This window comes from Impatiens glandulifera, chromosome 1, assembly GCF_907164915.1.
Source record: "Impatiens glandulifera chromosome 1, dImpGla2.1, whole genome shotgun sequence".
Lineage (NCBI taxonomy): Eukaryota > Viridiplantae > Streptophyta > Magnoliopsida > Ericales > Balsaminaceae > Impatiens > Impatiens glandulifera.
Window position 1 is genome coordinate 119,553,690 of NC_061862.1, and position 19,930 is coordinate 119,573,619.

The 19,930-nt window shown below is 38.9% G+C and overlaps 1 protein-coding gene across 1 annotated transcript; it reads right to left on the reverse strand.

The window, feature by feature from the left end:
• Positions 1-2,038: 2,038 nt before the first annotated feature.
• Positions 2,039-2,734, reverse strand: LOC124941515. Its single transcript, XM_047481859.1, has 2 exons — positions 2,367-2,734; positions 2,039-2,312 (listed from the first exon to the last, which is right to left on the reverse strand). The coding sequence occupies exons 1-2, from the start codon at positions 2,732-2,734 to the stop codon at positions 2,039-2,041; spliced, it is 642 nt and encodes a 213-aa protein (XP_047337815.1).
• Positions 2,735-19,930: the final 17,196 nt, after the last annotated feature.

Below are 19,930 nucleotides of genomic sequence, written 5' to 3' on the forward strand. Positions count from 1 at the left end.
GGACAGAACCAGATTTAGATAAGGTCGGTTTGGAGTATAATGGGTCGGTTTTTGGACTTAGTAATTCGGTTTGGGTAGAATCGGTTAGGATGTAAGACCGACAGGCAGTAAATAACAAGACAAGTTTTTATGGATGTTCGGAGATAAACTCCTATGTCACCCCTTCCTCTCGAAACCGCGAGAAGGATATTCACTAAGGAATACACAAACACAATCCGATCGAGACTTATTTTCTGCTCCATAAACACTCGTACAATTCTCACCGAAATTGTAATCACACTTCAAATAAGCACTCAAGCTCTAAATCTTAGAGAGATAAAACACAATTTGTAACTTCGGTTGTTGAAACTCTCAGAACTTGTAACCGCTTGTAACTTGTTTCTAGAGTTGCATTTATTCCTCTTGAGCTCCTTCTTTTATAGGTGAAAGGTGACAACGGTCACATTTCATTTTCTTGAATCTAATTGGTTGAGCAGAGGTTTAGTGATTCAGACCTGGCGGTCTAGGCTTCTAGTGTATAGGTCAAACTGCATAGGTTTGTCTTTTACTTAGTATGGCAACTATCGGTTGGACAGTTGCCTGCACCTGAAGGATTGCGCCTCTGATTTATCCCGGAGTGGAAAGATCTTGTCGGACGATCTTCTACAGCCTGCAGAGTGTCTTCAGACTTGTATGAATATGGCAATACTGAAGTCTGTCCCTTTGGTATCATCCTCAACAGATACTCGAAGTATCTATTTGTACTGGTCGGTTGTTTATGTTAACCGGATGACTTCCGGTTTTTCATAACTTCAGATTGACCGAATGTTCAACGATTTTGACCTTCTGATTTGACCGGTCTTATCTTTCTTGTTCGGTCGGGTTTTTGGTCGGTTGGGTTGCTTGACCGGTTGAGTAACTAGACTAGTTGAGTAACTTGACCATTTGAATTCTTTAACTGTTCATGTACAAGAAATTTGTTTTTGTTAAGTTTTATTTAACCGGTCTAATTTTATCTAAGCCTCACGTCTAACTTTCACAATGCATTAAACAATCGGTCTAATCATTCACTAACCATTGGACTGCACGTCTACTCCACTGAGTTAGACTGTACGTCCAATTTCGTTTCTACTTCAGACTTGTCGGAAGAAGTTAGACTTGCGTCTAACTTTCACTTAATAAGACTACACGTCTAATTATCCAATAACCATTAGACTACACGTCTAATTGCGATTCTACCTCAGACTTGTGTGCAGGAGTTAGACTCACGTCTAACTTTCACAATCTATTAGACTGCACGTCTAACTCCGCTGAGTTAGACTGTATGTCTAATTCTGCACATATTAGACTATCCGTCTAATTGCAAATATATTAGACTGCACGTCTAACTCCGCTGAGTTAGACTATACGTCTAATTCCATATATCTATTAGACTTGCGTCTAATTCTATACTTTCATTAGACTGCACGTCTAACTCCGCTGAGTTAGACTACACGTCTAATTCTATACATTCATTAGACTGCACGTCTAACTCCGGTGAGTTAGATTGTACGTCTAATTTTATACATTCATTAGACTGCACGTCTAACTCCGCTGAGTTAGACTGTACGTCTAATTTTATACATCTAATGCCAAAATCGATCTAATGACTCTCATTAGAGCCAAGTCTTATGAAGTATGATTTCGATACACCTGCATCAAAACTCATTAAGTCATTTCATCATCAAAATCTCAATGGTTATATTATTTTAACACTTAGTCAAATTAATTTGACCAACAATTTCCCCCTTTTTGATGAAGAAATTGGAAACCTGCATACATCTACCAAAATATGCATTCATCACATGAATAAAACAAACCCTTGTTCACTTACATCAAACTTCCAAAAACCAATATTCAGAAAACCATCAAAAAACATTGTTTGAAAGACTTAAATAGAGTAGAAGAAAAGAAATTATTGTTCTTCACTTTTAACTCGAGGATCGGTTGGGCTCATGACTTGACCGGGTAGCATGTTCATATACGGAGGAAAGCTGTGACCACCACGACCGCTTACACCTTATCTACCACCACGATCACCACCACTGGCACGACCTCCTTGATCAACACCAGATAGCCTACTACGGCCACCACCATTACTTCTGCCTCCACGATCACCACCTTTACGACCTACAACTCTCTTGGTTGGCCTAGGATTATCATCGATGCTTGGGGCTCGTCTGGATCTAGTGCCGGTTGACACACCGTCACTTCTTTTACTTGATTTGCCTTGGGTGGTTCGAGGATGATCTTTTTCAGCATTAGCCTTTGCGTTCTCCTTTCCTTGAAACTTTCTTGCAATAGAGTCAGCAAATTGCTGTCATTAATTATCATTTCTACTTAAGCACCCTTGAATTTCCACCATCTGATTCTTCACCAGACTGAATTCTTCCAAAGTCTCCTTATGACCTTCATCATTGAATTGCCTTTCAATGTCCAACAATTCAGTTTGTCGGTTGAAGAGTTTCTTTTCAAACTTGGAGAAGTTTATATTTGAGACATGAGTCTCATACGTATTCTTCTTTAGAGTTTTATCCAATTCAGTAAGGACCTTGATAATCTCGCCAAAACCCTTTCTTTCTTCTTCCTTCGTGTTCATGGCCTTTATCATGTTCCTCTGAAGAGATGAGAGCACAAACTTCATAGACTTTAACATCTTGTTTCCTTCGGCAGAGGATTCTTCATTTGATGAAATATCTTCAGACTCTGCTGTCATGCTCTGAATTGGCTCAAAGTTTGTATGAATCGGCTTTTCTTAGCAGCTTCATTATGTTCTTCTTCTAACAGTTCTTCTTTAACTCTCTGAAATCTCTCATATAAATTTCCAGAGTAATGAAGAGGAATGTTGATATTTTCGTGAACATTTCCCACAATGGTGTCGGGAAATAGACGGGGCTTTTTATATGTTGCGTTTTGATCTTATTCCTCCTCAGATGAGAAACTTTCTTCTTCAACAATTTTATCTTTGGAGGGTTCCCCCTCAGATCTGATAACTTCTGGCTGAGTTTCCTCGGCCACTTTCTCTTGGGCTTCCTCTATTCCTCTATTCTCTTGGGCTTTCTTCACCCTCTGAAGTTTTAGCCGATTTAAGAACATTCTTCTCATTGGATATCCGCTTCTTCCATTCACGGATTATCGCAGAATTTGACAGAGTATCATTGTACTTGGACGACAATCTTTCCAGGGACCATAATTCAAAAATCTCCAATTTTTCAGCCGCGATGACTTTAACTTGATTTAAAATGAGGTCAACAATCCCTGTTGCCTCTGATACTTTTTCAGGAACTGGGGTTGCAATCTTCTTACCTTTTTCCAACAACCTCTACGTGTTTTGGAGGAGGTCTGGGTTCACTTATCACAATTCCACCTGTCTGTCTTGCGGAACGCATCAGTTCGAATGTCGATTGGGGTTTCTTAAACAGCTCAGCAGGGAGCTCTACACGAATAACTTTCCCAGCTACCAATGAATCTTTAGGAGTGGGAACAGAAAATTCTTGTTTGGCAGATTTATAAACAAGAAGGGTAAGAACTGCACCTTGTTCTGGTTGAGCATTTTCTGTAGCACCGGCGGCTACTAGATCAGGTTGAACAACAGGAGACACGTTCCTATTAGCATTTTCATCATTTGGACCGTCTAACTCAACAGTAGGCCCTTCAGCAGTTTCTCTTAAGGGAGAAAATACAGATTCATTTCGTTCCACTACGGGAACATCAAACTTAGGCATAGCGGCCAACGATTTAATGAGGTTACCTTTAATGATTTAGACGCACGGGGTGCCTTCGTCTTCTTCTCCTTTGAGACACTAGATCTCGAAGGCTTTCTTAGAATAGTTTCTGGAGTAGATAGAGAGGACATCGGAGTTGCAGCAAGTACGCCTGGACCTTGCCTTAACCTTGAATCGACTGATTTAGAGTCCTTGCATTAACCTTGAATCGACTGATTTAGAGTCCTTCTTGTTTGAACATTTTAGACTGGAGGAACTGGCCTCTAATTCATTCACTGTTTTCGATCTTTTTTCCCTTGTTGACATAACAGAAGCAGACGGTTGTTTGGATCGGGTAGAGGGCTTTCCACCAGTTTGATAACTAGATGCACTAGAGGTAGATTCCATGTTGTTCTTCATCCTTATCAGTGTGCTCGCCACTGTAAGGGCAATGAATACTCTCGGAGAGTTGATCTACTAAGGTTAACCAAGAGGAACCCCCAAATGCTTCATCAAATGACTCAGTTGAGCCGCATAGGTATGCTTTCCTTGTTCGCCTGACAAATCGAAAAGCATAGGTTCTGGAAAAGGGTAGATGCCCAGTTTACCTGGATTCCCTTTGAAATATCGCACATATAGTCAAAACGGTCTTGACTATAGAGATGGAAGGAGCCAGATTTCCCTTGTAGCGCTTTTGCTACCACGTCATTTAGCAAAATGAAGTGGGGTTTGAGAACCTTCTTATTTCCATTAACATGGATCATTGAACCATCGGCATAAAAAGTTTTCTTCATCTCTTCCATGACTTCTAGTGAAAGGGTCAAGTTGAAAGTGTGCCCCTCCGTTGGAAGTTCAAAGAACTCCGCATATACGGTTTCATCGAAAGAGAACTCCACTCCGTTGATGGTTGCTACGATGGATTCACCCACCATAGTTGCAGATTTGAAGAACTCACGAACTTCTTTGTCATAGAATATGAATGGACCGCCGAGATACTTCCTCAACCTAGGATATTCTAGGGTTCTGAACATATCCACTACTTCTGGTTGATCGAAAGTGTATACTGATGGAAAATCCACATGTAAAGTACAGTGACCCAAAGTGATTTTCTTGTTCACTATTTTCGAAAGAATATGAACCGACACAAGATTTCAGAGAGTTTTAGAGAGAGAAATGCAAAAAAAGCTAGGGTTCTTAAGGATTTCAAGAGATGAAAAACTTTCAAACTCATGCATTAATGTCCTTATATAGACAGAGAACAGAAATACAGAATAACTGTCTCCTCTTAAGGGTATGGCCCAACAATAAATGTTAGACGTCCTTTTTCAAGGAGTCATCATTAAAAATGAGGGTATATCAGTCATATTCTCTAAACTTGAAAGATACGTGTCTTCATGTTGATAAGAGATGACTGTTTAATGTTTTGAGCGGGAAAACTGAATAGCTCTCAACGTGGGACAGCTGTCCTTGATTAGTCTAATCAGCACGTAGTTAGACGTTTTTCTTACTCCACAAATCCATATAACTAAACGTCTATTAGACGGATGGGTCTATTAGATGCATATGTCTAATTCCGTGTTATAATAATCCCTCTAATGTCTATTAGACGTGTACGTCTAATTCCGCATGAACACCACATGTTAGACGTGTGTTTGATTAGACGTGAGCATCCACTTGCTCATGACGTAAAAACGTATAACGTCTATTAGACGTGTCCGTTTAATTGCGTAGGTACAACACCTCAACATATAGACTTTGATGAATAGATTTTGAGCAAAAATACGTCTAAGTACAAACCTTTTCTTTTTGACACACTTGTCTAATTAGACCGATTAAAAATATTCGTCTAGAGAGTATCTTTACTTCCAAAGTAATTTTCCTTCTCATTATGTATAGGGACAGAAAAATATGAGAGACAGTTTTTGTGGTCCAATGACCAAAAACATTTTTAACGGATAAAAAACATTTATCTACTAGAATGACAAAGGCCATTGTTGATCTTTCAGGCTGTGTACTCAAAAGAATATTCTTCTTGCTTCCTTCCTGCAATCCTCCTGCATCACCTATAAAAGAAACTATTTACACATTTTGGTACCAATTCTTAATTGGTTCCTCGATCAATTAGTCCCTTAGGAATCCATATTTGAGTTATTCTGATGGATTTCTCATTTTGTGTTGTGATTAATGCATAAGATTTTGACTTAGCAGATGACTTCCTGCTAGCCACTGATCCCCTAACTTTTGAAGAAGATTTTCTTTTAAAACTCTTTGCCTTAGAGTCAGAATTTAAATTGCCAGATTTATTAGCTGCTTCTAGCTTATTCTTAAGCCAACTGATAGTAGGCGGAACATAAACTATTTCATTTTTGAAAGCAACTTCTTCATAAATAGGATCAGATTCAATGTCAGTCATACTCCCTTTGACAAAACTTATTGGCTTAAGCTTGTCAGATGAGTTGGATATTTTACATGACAGGTTAGGGTCATTGCTATCAAACCCCAATCCGGATCTAGATCCAACAGGTTTCAACATGCTGATCTGATGTTTGACAGCGTCTCCAGACCTTGTCAATGCACAGACAACATAGTTTAACCTTTTGTTTTCAGATGAAAGGGTTTGAATCTGTTCTTTGAGCATCTCATTCTTAGATGAGATATCTTCAATCTTCTTTTCAAAAACATTTGACTCTTCAGCTTGAGACAAATTTGAATTGTTTACATCTGATGAAGATTTAGTTTCATTTAGAGATTCTGCTAGCTTTCTGTACTCGATGACCATGTCATCTAGTGCAGCTACCAGTTGTTCCCTTAAAAACCTTTTGGAAGAGAAGTTAAATACCTCAGTCTCCTGAGTTCTTTCTTCATCTTCCTTTGCCATGAAGCAGGCCACCTCTTCTTCATCACTTTCACTGGATGAAAAGTAGGAACCACGACTGCTTCCTCTGTTCTTTCCGTCGCCTGCCATAAGAGCCTTCAACTCTTTTCCATCATCCTTGGCATCTTCACGTTTCGGCTTCCGGCATTCCGATGCATAATGACCTTTAATACCACAGTTAAAACAAGTAACATTAGCATTATATTTTTTATTGTCATTAGAATTTAAAGAGTTTGAGTTAGAGTTTCTCTTCTTCATGAAGTCGTCAAACTTCTTCACAAAGAGAGACATGGCATCGCTGCTCAGCTGCTGAGCTGCCATCTTCACATCCAGAGCGGTTGGTGGCTCTTCAGCAGTCACCAACGCCTTGGCAATAATAACGGATGTGGGTTGATCTTCTTCCATCCTACAGTTCAGCTCGAACTCATAGGCCTTAAGATCAACAAAGAGATCAAAGAGAGAGATCTTGTTAAGATCTTTTGATTCCCTCACCGCCATTGTCTTTATGTCCCATTCCCTTGGAAGAGCACGCATGACCTTGATAGCAAGCTCCCGATTGCTATAGGTCTTGCCTAGGATAGATAGAGATGAGACAATCTTGCTGAATCTGGTGTCGAAATCGTTCATTGTTTCACCAGGACGCATCTTGAAGCTGTCGAACTGTTGAGTGGCAACCATAATCTTGTGTTTCCTTGGTTTACTCGTTGCCTTCACACAGTTGGGTGAGTCTGTCCCAGACTTCTTTGGTAGTATCGCATTCGATAATGTAGTTGAACATGCTTTCATCGAAAGATCTGTACAGAACAACAAGAGCCATGTTGTGGAGGTTGTTCTACCTCTTTTCATCAACATTCCAGTCAGCCTTCTCCTTATCAATCTTGATAGATCCTTCATGATGAAGAGAAGAGAGATGAGCACGAACTCTTTTCTTCCAAACAATGTAGTTTTCTCGAGAGAAAGTTGGAATGGTTATAGCACTGGCATCTTTGGTTATGGTCGACATATTTCAGGAAAGGCTTGAGAATAGAAATAGGGCTCTGATACCAATTGATAGGATCGTCTTTATTCTGAAAATGTCTCACCCAACACTTCGAAACTTTCTCTGTGTTAACTTTGAATCGATGCTCTCTTCCGATGACATTGAAACAAAAGAGATTGTGTTTGATTCACTCGTCGATACCGGCCTTCGCGGATTTCTGGAAGCATTCGAACCCATTCTTTTTCCAGAGATATTGGAGTTCTTCTACAATGCTTCCATGCTTGACGATCTCATCGTCTCCATCATCAACGATAATACTATCATTCAAATCTCCGAAGATACAATTGCTGAAATATTCAACCTCCCGACCGAGGGATTTTCGGATTTCCCCCCGGGTGAATGGAACGCATGATGAGTATGCTGACTCCTGTTCAAAACAACGACCTCAAAGCCCAACTTGCCCCTCACATTCAAATACTTCATGAGATCGTCAATCGATCTATTCTGTGTCAAGTTCCGAATCAGAACGACACCAAAAAGGCTTTCGATATGATGACCTATATCGTTAGTCCAACTCCAATCAACTGGGACTCGGTTATTTTTAGAACCTGAAAACAATAGTCATAACCAAGAAAAGGCTCGGCTACGCTCCTCAACTAAGCCGAATCATTCGATCAACCGATCCAAATCTTAGACCGGGATCACCTTTGAATCCAACGAATGTCCTCACAAAGGAATCAGCGGAAGAAAAGATGACTATGATGGTTAATAGGTTGTTTCACTAGGTTCTTTCTAGAACGGTTTCTTTATTCCACCGTTCATGCTCTTTCAATCATTGTAACATCGGTTTTATTTTCAATATGTCAATGTACTTCTTTTCCTATAATTAAACATCTTCGACCGATTCCATCATTACCTATCATCAAACTTTTACCGTTAAAAGTTGCCGCCAACAGTTTTGGAGGGAAACTTTTCCGCCTTTTCATTGATTTGACAGTTCAATGCGCCTGTTCGCATTCTGAGACGCGTCCCACGCGATCTATAAATACATTACATCTCTCACAAATTCATTTTTATGCTCTCTACTTTCTCTCTCTTGCAATCACTCTCAACAATTCAAGCTCTCGATCAAACTTCTAACACTAAAATGGGTCGTGATTCCGCTCTTTTTGTCCACATCGTACAAATCGACTTCGTCAGGATGTGGTGACGGAGTTCTTCGCAAACGCTAAATTAAATGATGAAACCATCTCATCAACGGTTGGTGGACAATCCTTTGAGGTCACAAAAAACCTACTTGCTGAAGTTTTTCAATTGCCAACAAAAGGTCGTGATTTCACCGAGGATGGAAATGAAGATGAAACCCTAGCGGTTTGCTGTGAGATATCCTACACCAACGAACCGTTGGCAGTATACGATAAGAAAGGCGACCTGAAACCGGAATACATGCCGCTCTTCGACATCATATCTAAATCGATTCAAGCAAGGGGAGGAAATTTCGATAGCCTCACCAACTTGAAGATTGAAACAATGGCCGGTATAGTCACGAGACAAGATAAATTGGGCCGAGGTCATATTCTCTAGCCTATGTGAGATGGTGGATTCTAATTCGAACCGTTCTCAGGGATATGCTATTCCACTAGGCAAACTTCTCCTTCATCTTAACGTCAAGACCGGCCCAGGGATGCTCCTCCCAAACAACAAGATAGTGAAATTCGTTCACTTTATAAGAACCAGCAAGACGAAGGTCTCGGAAGTTAAACAGTCAAAGGCTCAGGTCAAGAAAACCCAACCAAAGATGAAGAAGGCTCCGGTGGTAGAAGAAACCGGAAGCGAAAGGACGAAATCCGCTGCTCGTGCATCCGGCTCGGTGGATGTTGAGGCAAATGTTCCAAACCCGACTGTCTGCACGACCAGCATTTCTAGCCGCTCCAAGGACGGCTCTGCACATCAAGTCAATACCTTTTTAAGTCCCCTAACAATTAAACCGAGAAAGATCAGTCGGACAATGCGAATAAGGCAAGAAACAAAGGGAAAGAGAAGGTGGTCGATCAAACGGATGACGATGAAGGACATCCAAAGGTCGATGTTGAAAACGAAACCGGTTCAGTCAATCCACCGGAATCCACTGAAGAACCCGAATCTGTAGAAGATCTCATTAAAAAGATGGGGGATACTGTTATATCATAAATCACAAAATAGCTTGATGAGAAGGCATTCGAACGAAGTAACGTATTCTATGAATGGGCTTCTATAAGAGCGAAGATCAAATTTGCTGACATACTTCCAGAATGTCCTGCCCATCTGAAATGGGAAACATTGGTGAAACTCGAGAACGCGATTTTTGATCTGGCAAAGACAAGGAAAGTTGCAGTTGCTCTTAAGAGAGGAACGCTCGTGGAGACACATGCCAGATTAATAGAAGTCTCCGAGTCTATCCTCGGCATACAACAATAATGCCCCGATATGAACATCTTTGATCAGATGGTGCAGGAGGCATTAAAGAAATCGACTAAGTAATTGACTGACACAATGACGCGGCTGGAATTAGAGGCCGGTCAAGAGTATGAAGCTCCCCATCATTTTCAGTCAGAATTTAACAATCAAGAATGAATACAAAGATCAGAACCTGACGCCGGACAACCTTCAAGGAAGTCCGTCAACACCTCTCCTCCATCACTGTCCCCAGCCAAAACTTCTTCGAGTAAGTCTTCTGAACAACATCACGTTAACATCGAGACGAATGATCTGGCATCCGGTCAGAATGAACATCCAAGCAACGATCCACCAATAGAGTCGTTCATATCTAAAGAAATGATCAAGGAATGTCTTGAAGAACTCTTCCGAGACACTATTGCACCATGGCAGGCGAAAATGGAAGAACAAACAGAATCATCGCACCAGATGATTGAGTCCGCGAATCAACGGATTGAAACCTTTGAAGAGGGAAATGCTCAAACTGACTGTTCATTAAAAGCGGTTTTGGCACAACTTGAAAAGTAAATCGCGGCTAAGTTGGCAGCCGACGAAGCACAGATCAAGGACAATGAAATAGCAGACTTAAGGATGTAGGAAGAAGAAAATGAAAGATTGCGGGTCTTAAAGGAAAGAGAACAGGCGGACGTGGAAATGGTCCAAAAGGTTAATGAAGAGGAAAATGCCAATCCGGATTTAACAAAACAGACTACATCCTCTACTCCGGCTATTCATACAACGCGAATCGAGACAAAGAAGAGAAAGCAAGCTGAAATGGCAGCGGCCAAAAGGGCTCAACCGGTGATAGACGAATCTACGGATCCAACTGGTGCATCTCTAGTCAACTTGGAACAATCGGATTCCGATGAAATTGAGGAAAATGTTTCACCGCTACATAAAAGAATGCGGGGTTGCTCCAATCAATGTAATGCCACTACAATCAATTCCTCTAGGTCCATTCCCTCAAAGAACTCCGATTTATCAAGCACCCTTTGCTCCACCAACACGGCCTTCATCAGCAACCGGTCACTCGGGTACACATGCATCCTCCTCAAGACCGGGCTAAGATCCATGCAATCCGGGCAAACAATTGATGTCTGAGTATCTCCGGGAAATCATACACAGGGACAACAAGAAGAACGAAAAGAAGAGGGATTAAAATTCTATCTACTTGTTTTATGTCTACTTAGGTTTATCCTATGTTTAACTTATAATATTTTCTATATATCTTTTAAAGTATTTTTGCAAAACCGGCAGATTTCTCACTTCTTGCATGGTTTTGAATAATTTAAATTAAATAATCAAAAAGGTAGAAATTGATAAATAATTTTTTTCTCAAATTTTTTCAAAGTCCTTTCCAAAACATTTTCTCAAAACAACAAACTCCTTAAAAGACCACCGGACGCATGGTTTTGAATATTTTAAATAAAATAATAAAAAAAAGGAGAAATTGTTAGATAAAATTGACCGGTTAATAAGAACTTAACAAAACAAACTTATTGTGCAGGAACGATCAAGAACTTCGAACGGTCAAGAATCATAACCGACTAAGTAATCAAACCGGCTAGAAGAAGCAATATCTAAAACCTGAAGCCATCCGGTTGAACTGAACAACCTGTTAACATGATCAGTTGGAATGAAGTATTCAATCCAAAATCCAAAGAAAAAATCCAGCGAGAAGACTACTTAGAGAAATAAGTCAAGGATATCAAATTGAGAACAGTGTACAAATTGGTGCAAATAAACACTTTGGGTATAAGCAGAAGATGATATCAAAGTCTTAGACTGTGATATTGCCATATTGGTACAAGTCTAATGATATGCTGCAGGCTGCAGAAGATTGCCTGAAAAAACAGTTACCATTTTGGTACAAGTCAAAATAGCAATTTCCCAGGTGTAGGCAACTATCAAACCGACAGTTGCCATAATCAAGTAAAGACAAATCAAGTCGGTCTGCTTCATGCTTTGGGAGTCTAAACCGCATTTAATGTTATGCTGAGCCTCTACTCAACCAATCAGATTCAAGGATTACCCTAAAGGTATTCGTTGAAGAAATGTGACCATTGGCACATTTCACCTATAAAAGGATAAGCTGAAGAAGCTGATAAAACAAGAAGTGCTAAGAGAAAACAAGAACAAGTTACAAAATGATAAGAAACCTTTATCTTTCTAAAAGATTTAAAGTTTGTGTGTGTATTTGTGAAGTGTATTATAATTTCTGTGAGAATTATAAGAGTGATTATCGAGTAGTAAATAAGACTCGATTGTGTATTGTGTTTGTGTATTCCTTAGTGAATATCCTTCTCGTCGTTTGAGTAGAAGGGGTGATGTAGAAGTTTTATCTATGAACATCCATAAAAACCTTTCTCATACTTTATTTCCTGCCGGTTCTATATCCTAACCGACTCATACCATTCTAACCGCCCTACTAATCTTCAAACCGATATTCTCCAAATCCCATCTCTATCCATCCGTGTGTGTGTTGTTTCAATCTGAAACAAACCACTCCGCACTTGAACTCGGTTCAAGGGTTTGTGACAGCTTATGTAGTATAGAAACCAGATGTTAATTCTTAACCGGATTAGCGCCAACCGTTGAGTGTTGTCAGAGACTATCCTTTAGCCGGACCCCGGTCCTCCATCGTCAATCTAGATCCTTACAGGTTACTTAAATAGGGGAATTGTTTCAAAAGCATTTTATGTTTTCATTTATTGAAAGGATTTATCAGTTTTGAAATATCTTGTCGATATTCCCAAAATGAATGCTTTTTGAGATTTGGGCTAAATATTCCTTTTTCAGAGAGGTATCTTGGGAAAGTGTAACGTAGACTGACTTGCCTATATTGACCGGTCAAGATTCTTGAAAAGCATTTATGAGTAAGCATTGTTTGAAAAGAAACTTTTGTTTTTGAAATGTTTGGTTTAAAAATGAGAGAAGCGGTAACTTCTCACTGAGAGTGTGCCCGGTTAGAAATTAAGCATTTAATAATTAGACCGAATTTTTAAGAACTGATTCCATTAAAACCGATAACTTACATAACCTAAAAGCCATCAAAATAATCGGTATGAATTTGAGATACACATTTTATAAACATATGAATCCTAGAACTAATAGTGGGATGGGCCAGTAGCCGAAGTTTTTCTAGCTTTTGCTTTGTCCAGTCGGTGAAGGTATGCTTGGATCTTCTCCTTTGTCAGAAGCTGATTCGGGTAGAGGGTGGCACTTGGGCCGAGATAGACGTTCATGTCAAAGTACATATCGCATAGCTGGGAAGCATATCCGATTGTCCTTTGTTGGAGATGATCATCTCCTTCAGGTTGTTGAATATGATCCGGGACCAATTTATTGAATTGCCATCGGTGATGGAAACCATCATTTCGAAGATTTTCTGGGTGTATTGTGGAGTGTTTGCTTTTGCAAGAACATTCTTGCCCAGAATTTCACTCAGAATCTTGAACTCGTTTTAAAGAGAACTTTTGGGTCCCCATGTGTCGATCGGAGTCATGGAAGCAGAAAAATGATGGCGCATCTCATTGATGACCATTGGAGAGAAGGTGAGATCAGTGAAACCCTCAGTGGGTAAACCGCAACTCAGTGCAAGATCTATCTCACTAAAAAGGAATATTTTGTCGTAGACTTCAGCGAGGATAATATCCTCTTGAATGACCTTGGCGGTGCTGAATAATTCATTGACTACATTGTAGTCAATGACGTATCGGTCCTCCAAGAATTTTCGTAGACCAGATCTTTAAGAGATCAAAATAGACATTGAATTTCAACATCTTCAGATTGAGAGACCTATTCGAAGTCGAGAAGAAGAATTGTGTTTGCCAGAAAGCAAGGAATTTTAGTTTGATGATTTTTTAAAGTTATATAGAAAATGTGATTGAAAGTGAGAACGGATGTGCTACTTAAATGGCCAAGGATCGGTTAGCATATCTAGTTGTATCATACTTATAGTTAGATATGAGTGTTATTTCCAAGAAAAGTAATGATGAAAAGCAAATATTTATTATATTTTCAAAACATATTGTTTTTGGTGGAGTGTTAGTCTATCTTTTAACAGTGATACACACGTGTCTTCACGTTGTTTGAGATTTAGACTCTTTCCTTTTTCACATGATCATTTTCAAGCATGCATGACAAATAATGTGCACATGTCCCATGTTGAGTGGAAAATAAACTCACCGAAATTAAGATGTACATAATCGGTTGGTTTTTCATGATCGGTTTTTCGAGATAGATTATTTCATTCTAAAGAAATACCGCTGGTTAGGAAATAGTTATTCAGTTTAGATAAATAATTTCATCTGTTTTATTTGAATCACTTGAACTGCTTGATTTGTGTACATAAAATTTGGTAAGGTGATTTAACCAATCTCAACAGGAGACAATTGTCCGGTTTAACATACATGACATTTTATCCCATTGATTTTCATGCGCATAATAGATAAAATTCTGATTGGTTTTAAAATGGAATGCAGATCTTTTGAAAAATATCCGATCAGTTTTCCAAAAATTCCTAGAGCCTGATTTGAGAAGCGTGAGATTCTCCCTAAGACCATGCCCCTGGTTTTCATGAGAAAAGTGTTTTTGAAAACATGTAGAAGCATTTAAAACGGAAGTCGACTGCTATCAGCGAGTCCTAAAATGTTTCTAAGGAACGAGAACTTAGCAACTTAGCTTCCTGTAGTGGCTTTGTGAAAATGTCGGCTACTTGCTGTTCGGTCGTGACATATTTCAGCTGGATGTACTTTTGCTGCACATGCTCCTGGATGAAATGATGCCTGATGTCAATATGCTTTGTTCTTGAGTGCAACCCTGGATTGTATGTAATAGCTATCGCGCTGGAGTTGTCACAAAAGATTGGAAATTCTTCAGCAATTATTCTAAAATCCCTTAGTTGTTGTTGGATTTAGTGGAGTTGAGCATAACACAGCTTCCGACCGCAAGATACTCCGCCTCTGCGGTTGAAGTAGCAACCAAAGTCTGTTTCTTGCTGTAATAGGAGACAAGCCGGTCACCCAGGAAGTGGCATGTACCGCTGTTACTCTTCCGGTCTATTTTACAACCTGCGTAATCTGCGTCAGAATAACTCGTTAGATTGAAACTAGAATCCTTTGGATACCACAGTCCCACGTCTTGAGTGCCCTTTAAATATTTTAAGATTCTTTTGGCAGCTGTATAATGAAATTTCTTATGATTAGCCTGGAATGTTCCGCATACTCCGATCGCAAACAAGATGTCTGATCGACTAGCTGTCAGATACAATAATATTCGATAATCCCATGGTAAGTCGTAATATCTACTCCTTGACCGTCCTCATCTTTGTCTAACTTAGTGCATGAGCTCATTGGAGTGGCGGCTACAGAGAAATTGTCCATTCCAAAATTCTTTAGCAATTCTGATGTATAGTTAGATTGGTTGATGAACGTTCCTCCCTTGATTTTCCGAATCTGGAGACCTAGAAAGAAACTCAACTCCCCCATCATACTCATTTCAAATTTATTAGTCATCATTTTTGAGAACTTGTCACATAGCTTAAAATCGGTTGAAATGAAAATTATGGCATCCACGTAAATTTGCACAAGTAAGATATGTCCATTTTCCTCAAATTTAAATAAGGTTTTATCGACTGAACCTATGTTGAAGTTATGATTGAACAAGAATTTTATTAAAGTGTCATAGCAATCTCTAGGAGTTTGTTTTAAACCGTAAAGGGCTTTATCCAGCCGATACACATGGCTAATTAAATCTGGATTTTTAAAACTTGGAGGTTGTTTAACATAAACCTCTTCACATAACTCACCATTTAAAAATGCACTTTAAACATCCATTTGAAAAACATTGAAAATTTTGAAAGCAGCAAAGTAAGGAAGATTCTAATAGCTTCAAGTCTGGCCACATGAGCAAATAATTCTTCAAAAGCAATGCCTTCTTTCTGTTTATATCCTTGGGCCACTAATATGTCCTTGTTTCTCGTAACCAAACCGTTTTCATTGAGTTTATTTCTGAACACCCATTTTGTTCCTATAACCGATTGATGTTTCGGTCTTGGAACTAGATGCCAGACTTTATTCCTCTCAAACTAATTAAGTTCTTCTTGCATTTATAAGATGTAATCGGGATCTAACAATGCTTCATCCACCTTTTTTGGCTCAATTTGTGATATGAAAGCCTAATTTTCATATTCTTCCAAAGGTTAGACATATCGGTAGGCTGATCAGAGTCAAACTGACCGATTTCCTCAGTGGACACTGAGGTGTCAACTTCCTATTGTGAAGCAGCTTGATCCGACTGAGTTTCAACATTAACCGCTTGGTCATAGACAAACCTTCTAAAAATCGGAACCTCATCTTCATCATCAAATTGAATATTCATGTTTTCCAACATGTTGTGTAGATCAATGGATGATACGGTATTACTTTCAACCGATTCATCAAAAACAATATGCGAAGATTGATTCTTCAACAGTTAAAGTCCTAGTGTTATACACTCTATATGCTTTACTAACTGCCAAATAACTCAACATTATACTGACATCGGATTTAGCATCAAAAGCTTTCAAATAATTTTTGTCGTTGATGTGAATGTAACACTTACAGCCAAAGATCTTATGATATTGGATGTTAGAAACTTTATCATGGTATACTTCAAACGGTGTTTTGTTTATCCATTTGTTAATCATAGATCGTTTTTGTGTATGACATGTAGTATTGATAGCCTCGGCCCAAAATTTTTGAGCAATACCCGAATTAGATATCATGGACCTTGCGGCTTCCTTGATAGTTCGGTTTCTTCTATCGGACAATCCGTTTTGTTGAGGAGTTCTAGCACTAAAGAACTCGTGCCTAATACCAAGTTTCTCAAGAAATGCAGTTAATGTGATATTTGTAAATTCGGTTACTTTATCACTTCTAATTTTATTTATGCGTATTAATTTCTCATTTTGCAATCTTCTAAGTAGTTTAATCAAATTTGGAGTAACTTTATTTTTAGAAACGAAAAATATCACCCAAGTATATATAGAGTAATCATCAATAACTACCATAGTGTAATGCATACCGCATAGGCTTATGACTTTAACCGGTCCAAATAAGTTCATGTGAAGCAATTCTGAACTCGGTTAGATTGATAATTCCCTTTACTTTTAAAAGTTGATTTTATTTGCTTCCCCATTTGACATGCAGAACAAACTTTATCTTTTGCAAATTTTATGTTAGGAAATCCTTGAACTAACTCTTTAGAACATATATAATTTATGGTTTTAAAGTTCAAATGATTTAACTGTTTATGCCAAAGTCAGTTTGGATCATTCTTAGCTATCATGCAAACCGGGTTTTCAAATTTATTTTTCCAGTCCATTTTATAAATGTTTCCTAACCTATTTTCGGTTAGTAAAACGCTACCCTGAGAATTCTTAACTAAGCATGCATGTTTGTGAAATTCAACCGTATAACCTACATCGCACATTTGACTAATACTTAGAAAATTAATATGCAAGCTTTCAACAAGAAGTATATTATTTATAGTTAGGTTTCCATGGACAATCTTACCCTTGCCCACGGCTCTACATTTAGAGTTATCGCCAAAAGTGATCATTGCACCGGTTTCCTGAACAATATTGGTCAACAAGCTGCTGTTTCCGGTCATGTGTCTGGAGCAACCGTTGTCCAGATACCATTCTGAATTTCCTAACCGCTTGTTCTTCTTAATCTGCAAAAGATTTATTACACCTATTTCGTACCCACATTTACTTGGGTCTGTCGTTGATTAGTCCCTTAAGAATCCATACTTTAATTAGTTGGATGATTTTCCCAGTAGTAGTTTTAATAATTTTACCGGTACCTGGATTGAAATCTCTTTGTATGCCTTCTTGTACTTCATTGTGTCGTGGTGATGAGTATTGGTTTGTTCTATATGAATGTTTATCGATTTCTTTTCTTACCGGCCGGTTGGCTTTCCTTCTCTCAGGATGAAGCCATTTTGCCGTGTCGGTTGGACTCACATATTTAATTTATTTGGTCAATTTTGAATCATCATTTTCCTCATTATCGGTTGAACTGCTCTTAACAAAGCTTATTAATGGAAGCTTGTTCTTGTTGAGATTAAACTCGTTGGAAGGTTTCCGGTTAGCCGATTTACCGTCTTTATATCCAAGACCAAACTTGCATTTGGGATGTCTTTGGTAGGTTGACATGGCTTACGACTTCACTGGACTTCTTCCAAGCAACCATGACATATTTTGATCTTTCATTTTCTTCAGTTAACGATTGAACAGTCTTCTTGAGCTTCTCATTCTCACATGATAGTTCAATCGGTTCATCGGTCTTGGTTCCACTCGACTCACCGGTTTAGAAGTTACTCGGTTCGCTGGTGTGGAGGTTCGGCCGGGTTGGAACAAGAGCATACAGGTTCTTAAACTCAACAACCATGTCATTGAGTGCATTAACTAGATCTTATTTAGTAAACTCTTCACAAGAAAAATCAAATATCTCTTCCTCCTTAGCCATGAGACATGTGATTCTTTCGTCATCGGTATCCGAGTCGGTATGAGCCCACAAGCTCCAACCATCGTCGGCTATCAATGCCTTCTGAATCTCCTTTCCTTCACCGGTTTGCTGATGATCACTCCTCTGGTTATTGTCATTCGGTTTCCAGTCGTCTCGTCTTGGTCTTCAGCATTCCGATTTGTAATGACCTAAAGAATTACAATTAAAACATCTAACGTCAGATTTATCACCGTAGTTGTAGTTGTAGTTGTTTGATGGTTGATTCTTCTTCATGAATTTTCCGAATTTTCTTGCAAATATGGCCATCATTTCTTAACTAATCTTTTCGACGGTTTGACCGGTACAGAAGCTGCTGGTATAGGGGTTGTTGGGTCCACCGATGTCACTAGGGCTCTAGTTGCGGTTGACGTTGAGGCTTCATCTTCGATTCGAGATCTCATCTCGAATTTGTATGCCTTCATGTCTTCAAACACATCATGCAGTTTCATTTGCCCAAGACTATTGAATTCTCGCATTACCATAGTCTTTATGTCCAAAGTACTAGGTAGAGATCTTAATGCTTTAATAAAGGTTTCCTTGTTTTCATACTTCTTTCCAAGTGTAGACAACTCATTCTCCACACTAGTGAACCGATCACTAAATTATTTCATAGTTTCTCCTAGCCTCATTTTGATATTCTCAAACTTCTAAGTTGCCACTAATATCTTGTTTTCTTTAGTTCTTTTGTTTCCCTGATGAAATTGAATCACCATTTCCCAGGCTTCCTTTGCAGTCTGTTGGGTCAAATTATTTCGACTAAGTGTTGAAATAGTTTAACCACTGATATTTTGATGATGAAATAATTTATGAATTTTGATATAGGTGTATTAAGACTACATGTTATTAGAGTTGGATCTAATGAGGGTCATTAGACCGATTTTGATCTCCATTCGCATAGAATTAGACGCACACTCTAACTCAACGGAGTTAGACGTGCAGTCTAATAGACGCGTATATTAAATGTAAGTCTAATAGAATTATACGTGAGTCTAATGGAATTAGACGTACAGTCTAACTCATAGGAGTTAGACGTGTAAGTCTAATAGATGTGTAAAGAATTAGACGGGTAGTCTAATGAATACGCGGAATTAGACGTACAGTCTAACTCATTGGAGTTAGACGAGTAAGTCTAATAGACGTAAAGAATTAGATGGATAGTCTAATGAATACGCGGAATTAGACGTTCCAGTCTAACTCATTGGAGTTAGACGTGGCAGTCTAATGGATTTTGGATAATTATACGGGTAGTCTAATTAGTGAAAGTTAGAGTGAGTCTAACTCCTTCAGATTAGTCTGAGGTAGAACCGGAATTAGACGCGTCAGTCTA

Bases quoted from the DNA above. Each gene is read 5' to 3' on its own strand.
- LOC124941515 (XM_047481859.1), bottom strand. From the start codon at position 2,734: ATGACAGCAGAGTCTGAAGATATTTCATCAAATGAAGAATCCTCTGCC. The intron at 2,313-2,366 runs GTGCTTAAGTAG...CTCTATTGCAAG, and splicing joins CAGATGGTGGAAATTCAAGG to AAAGTTTCAAGGAAAGGAGA.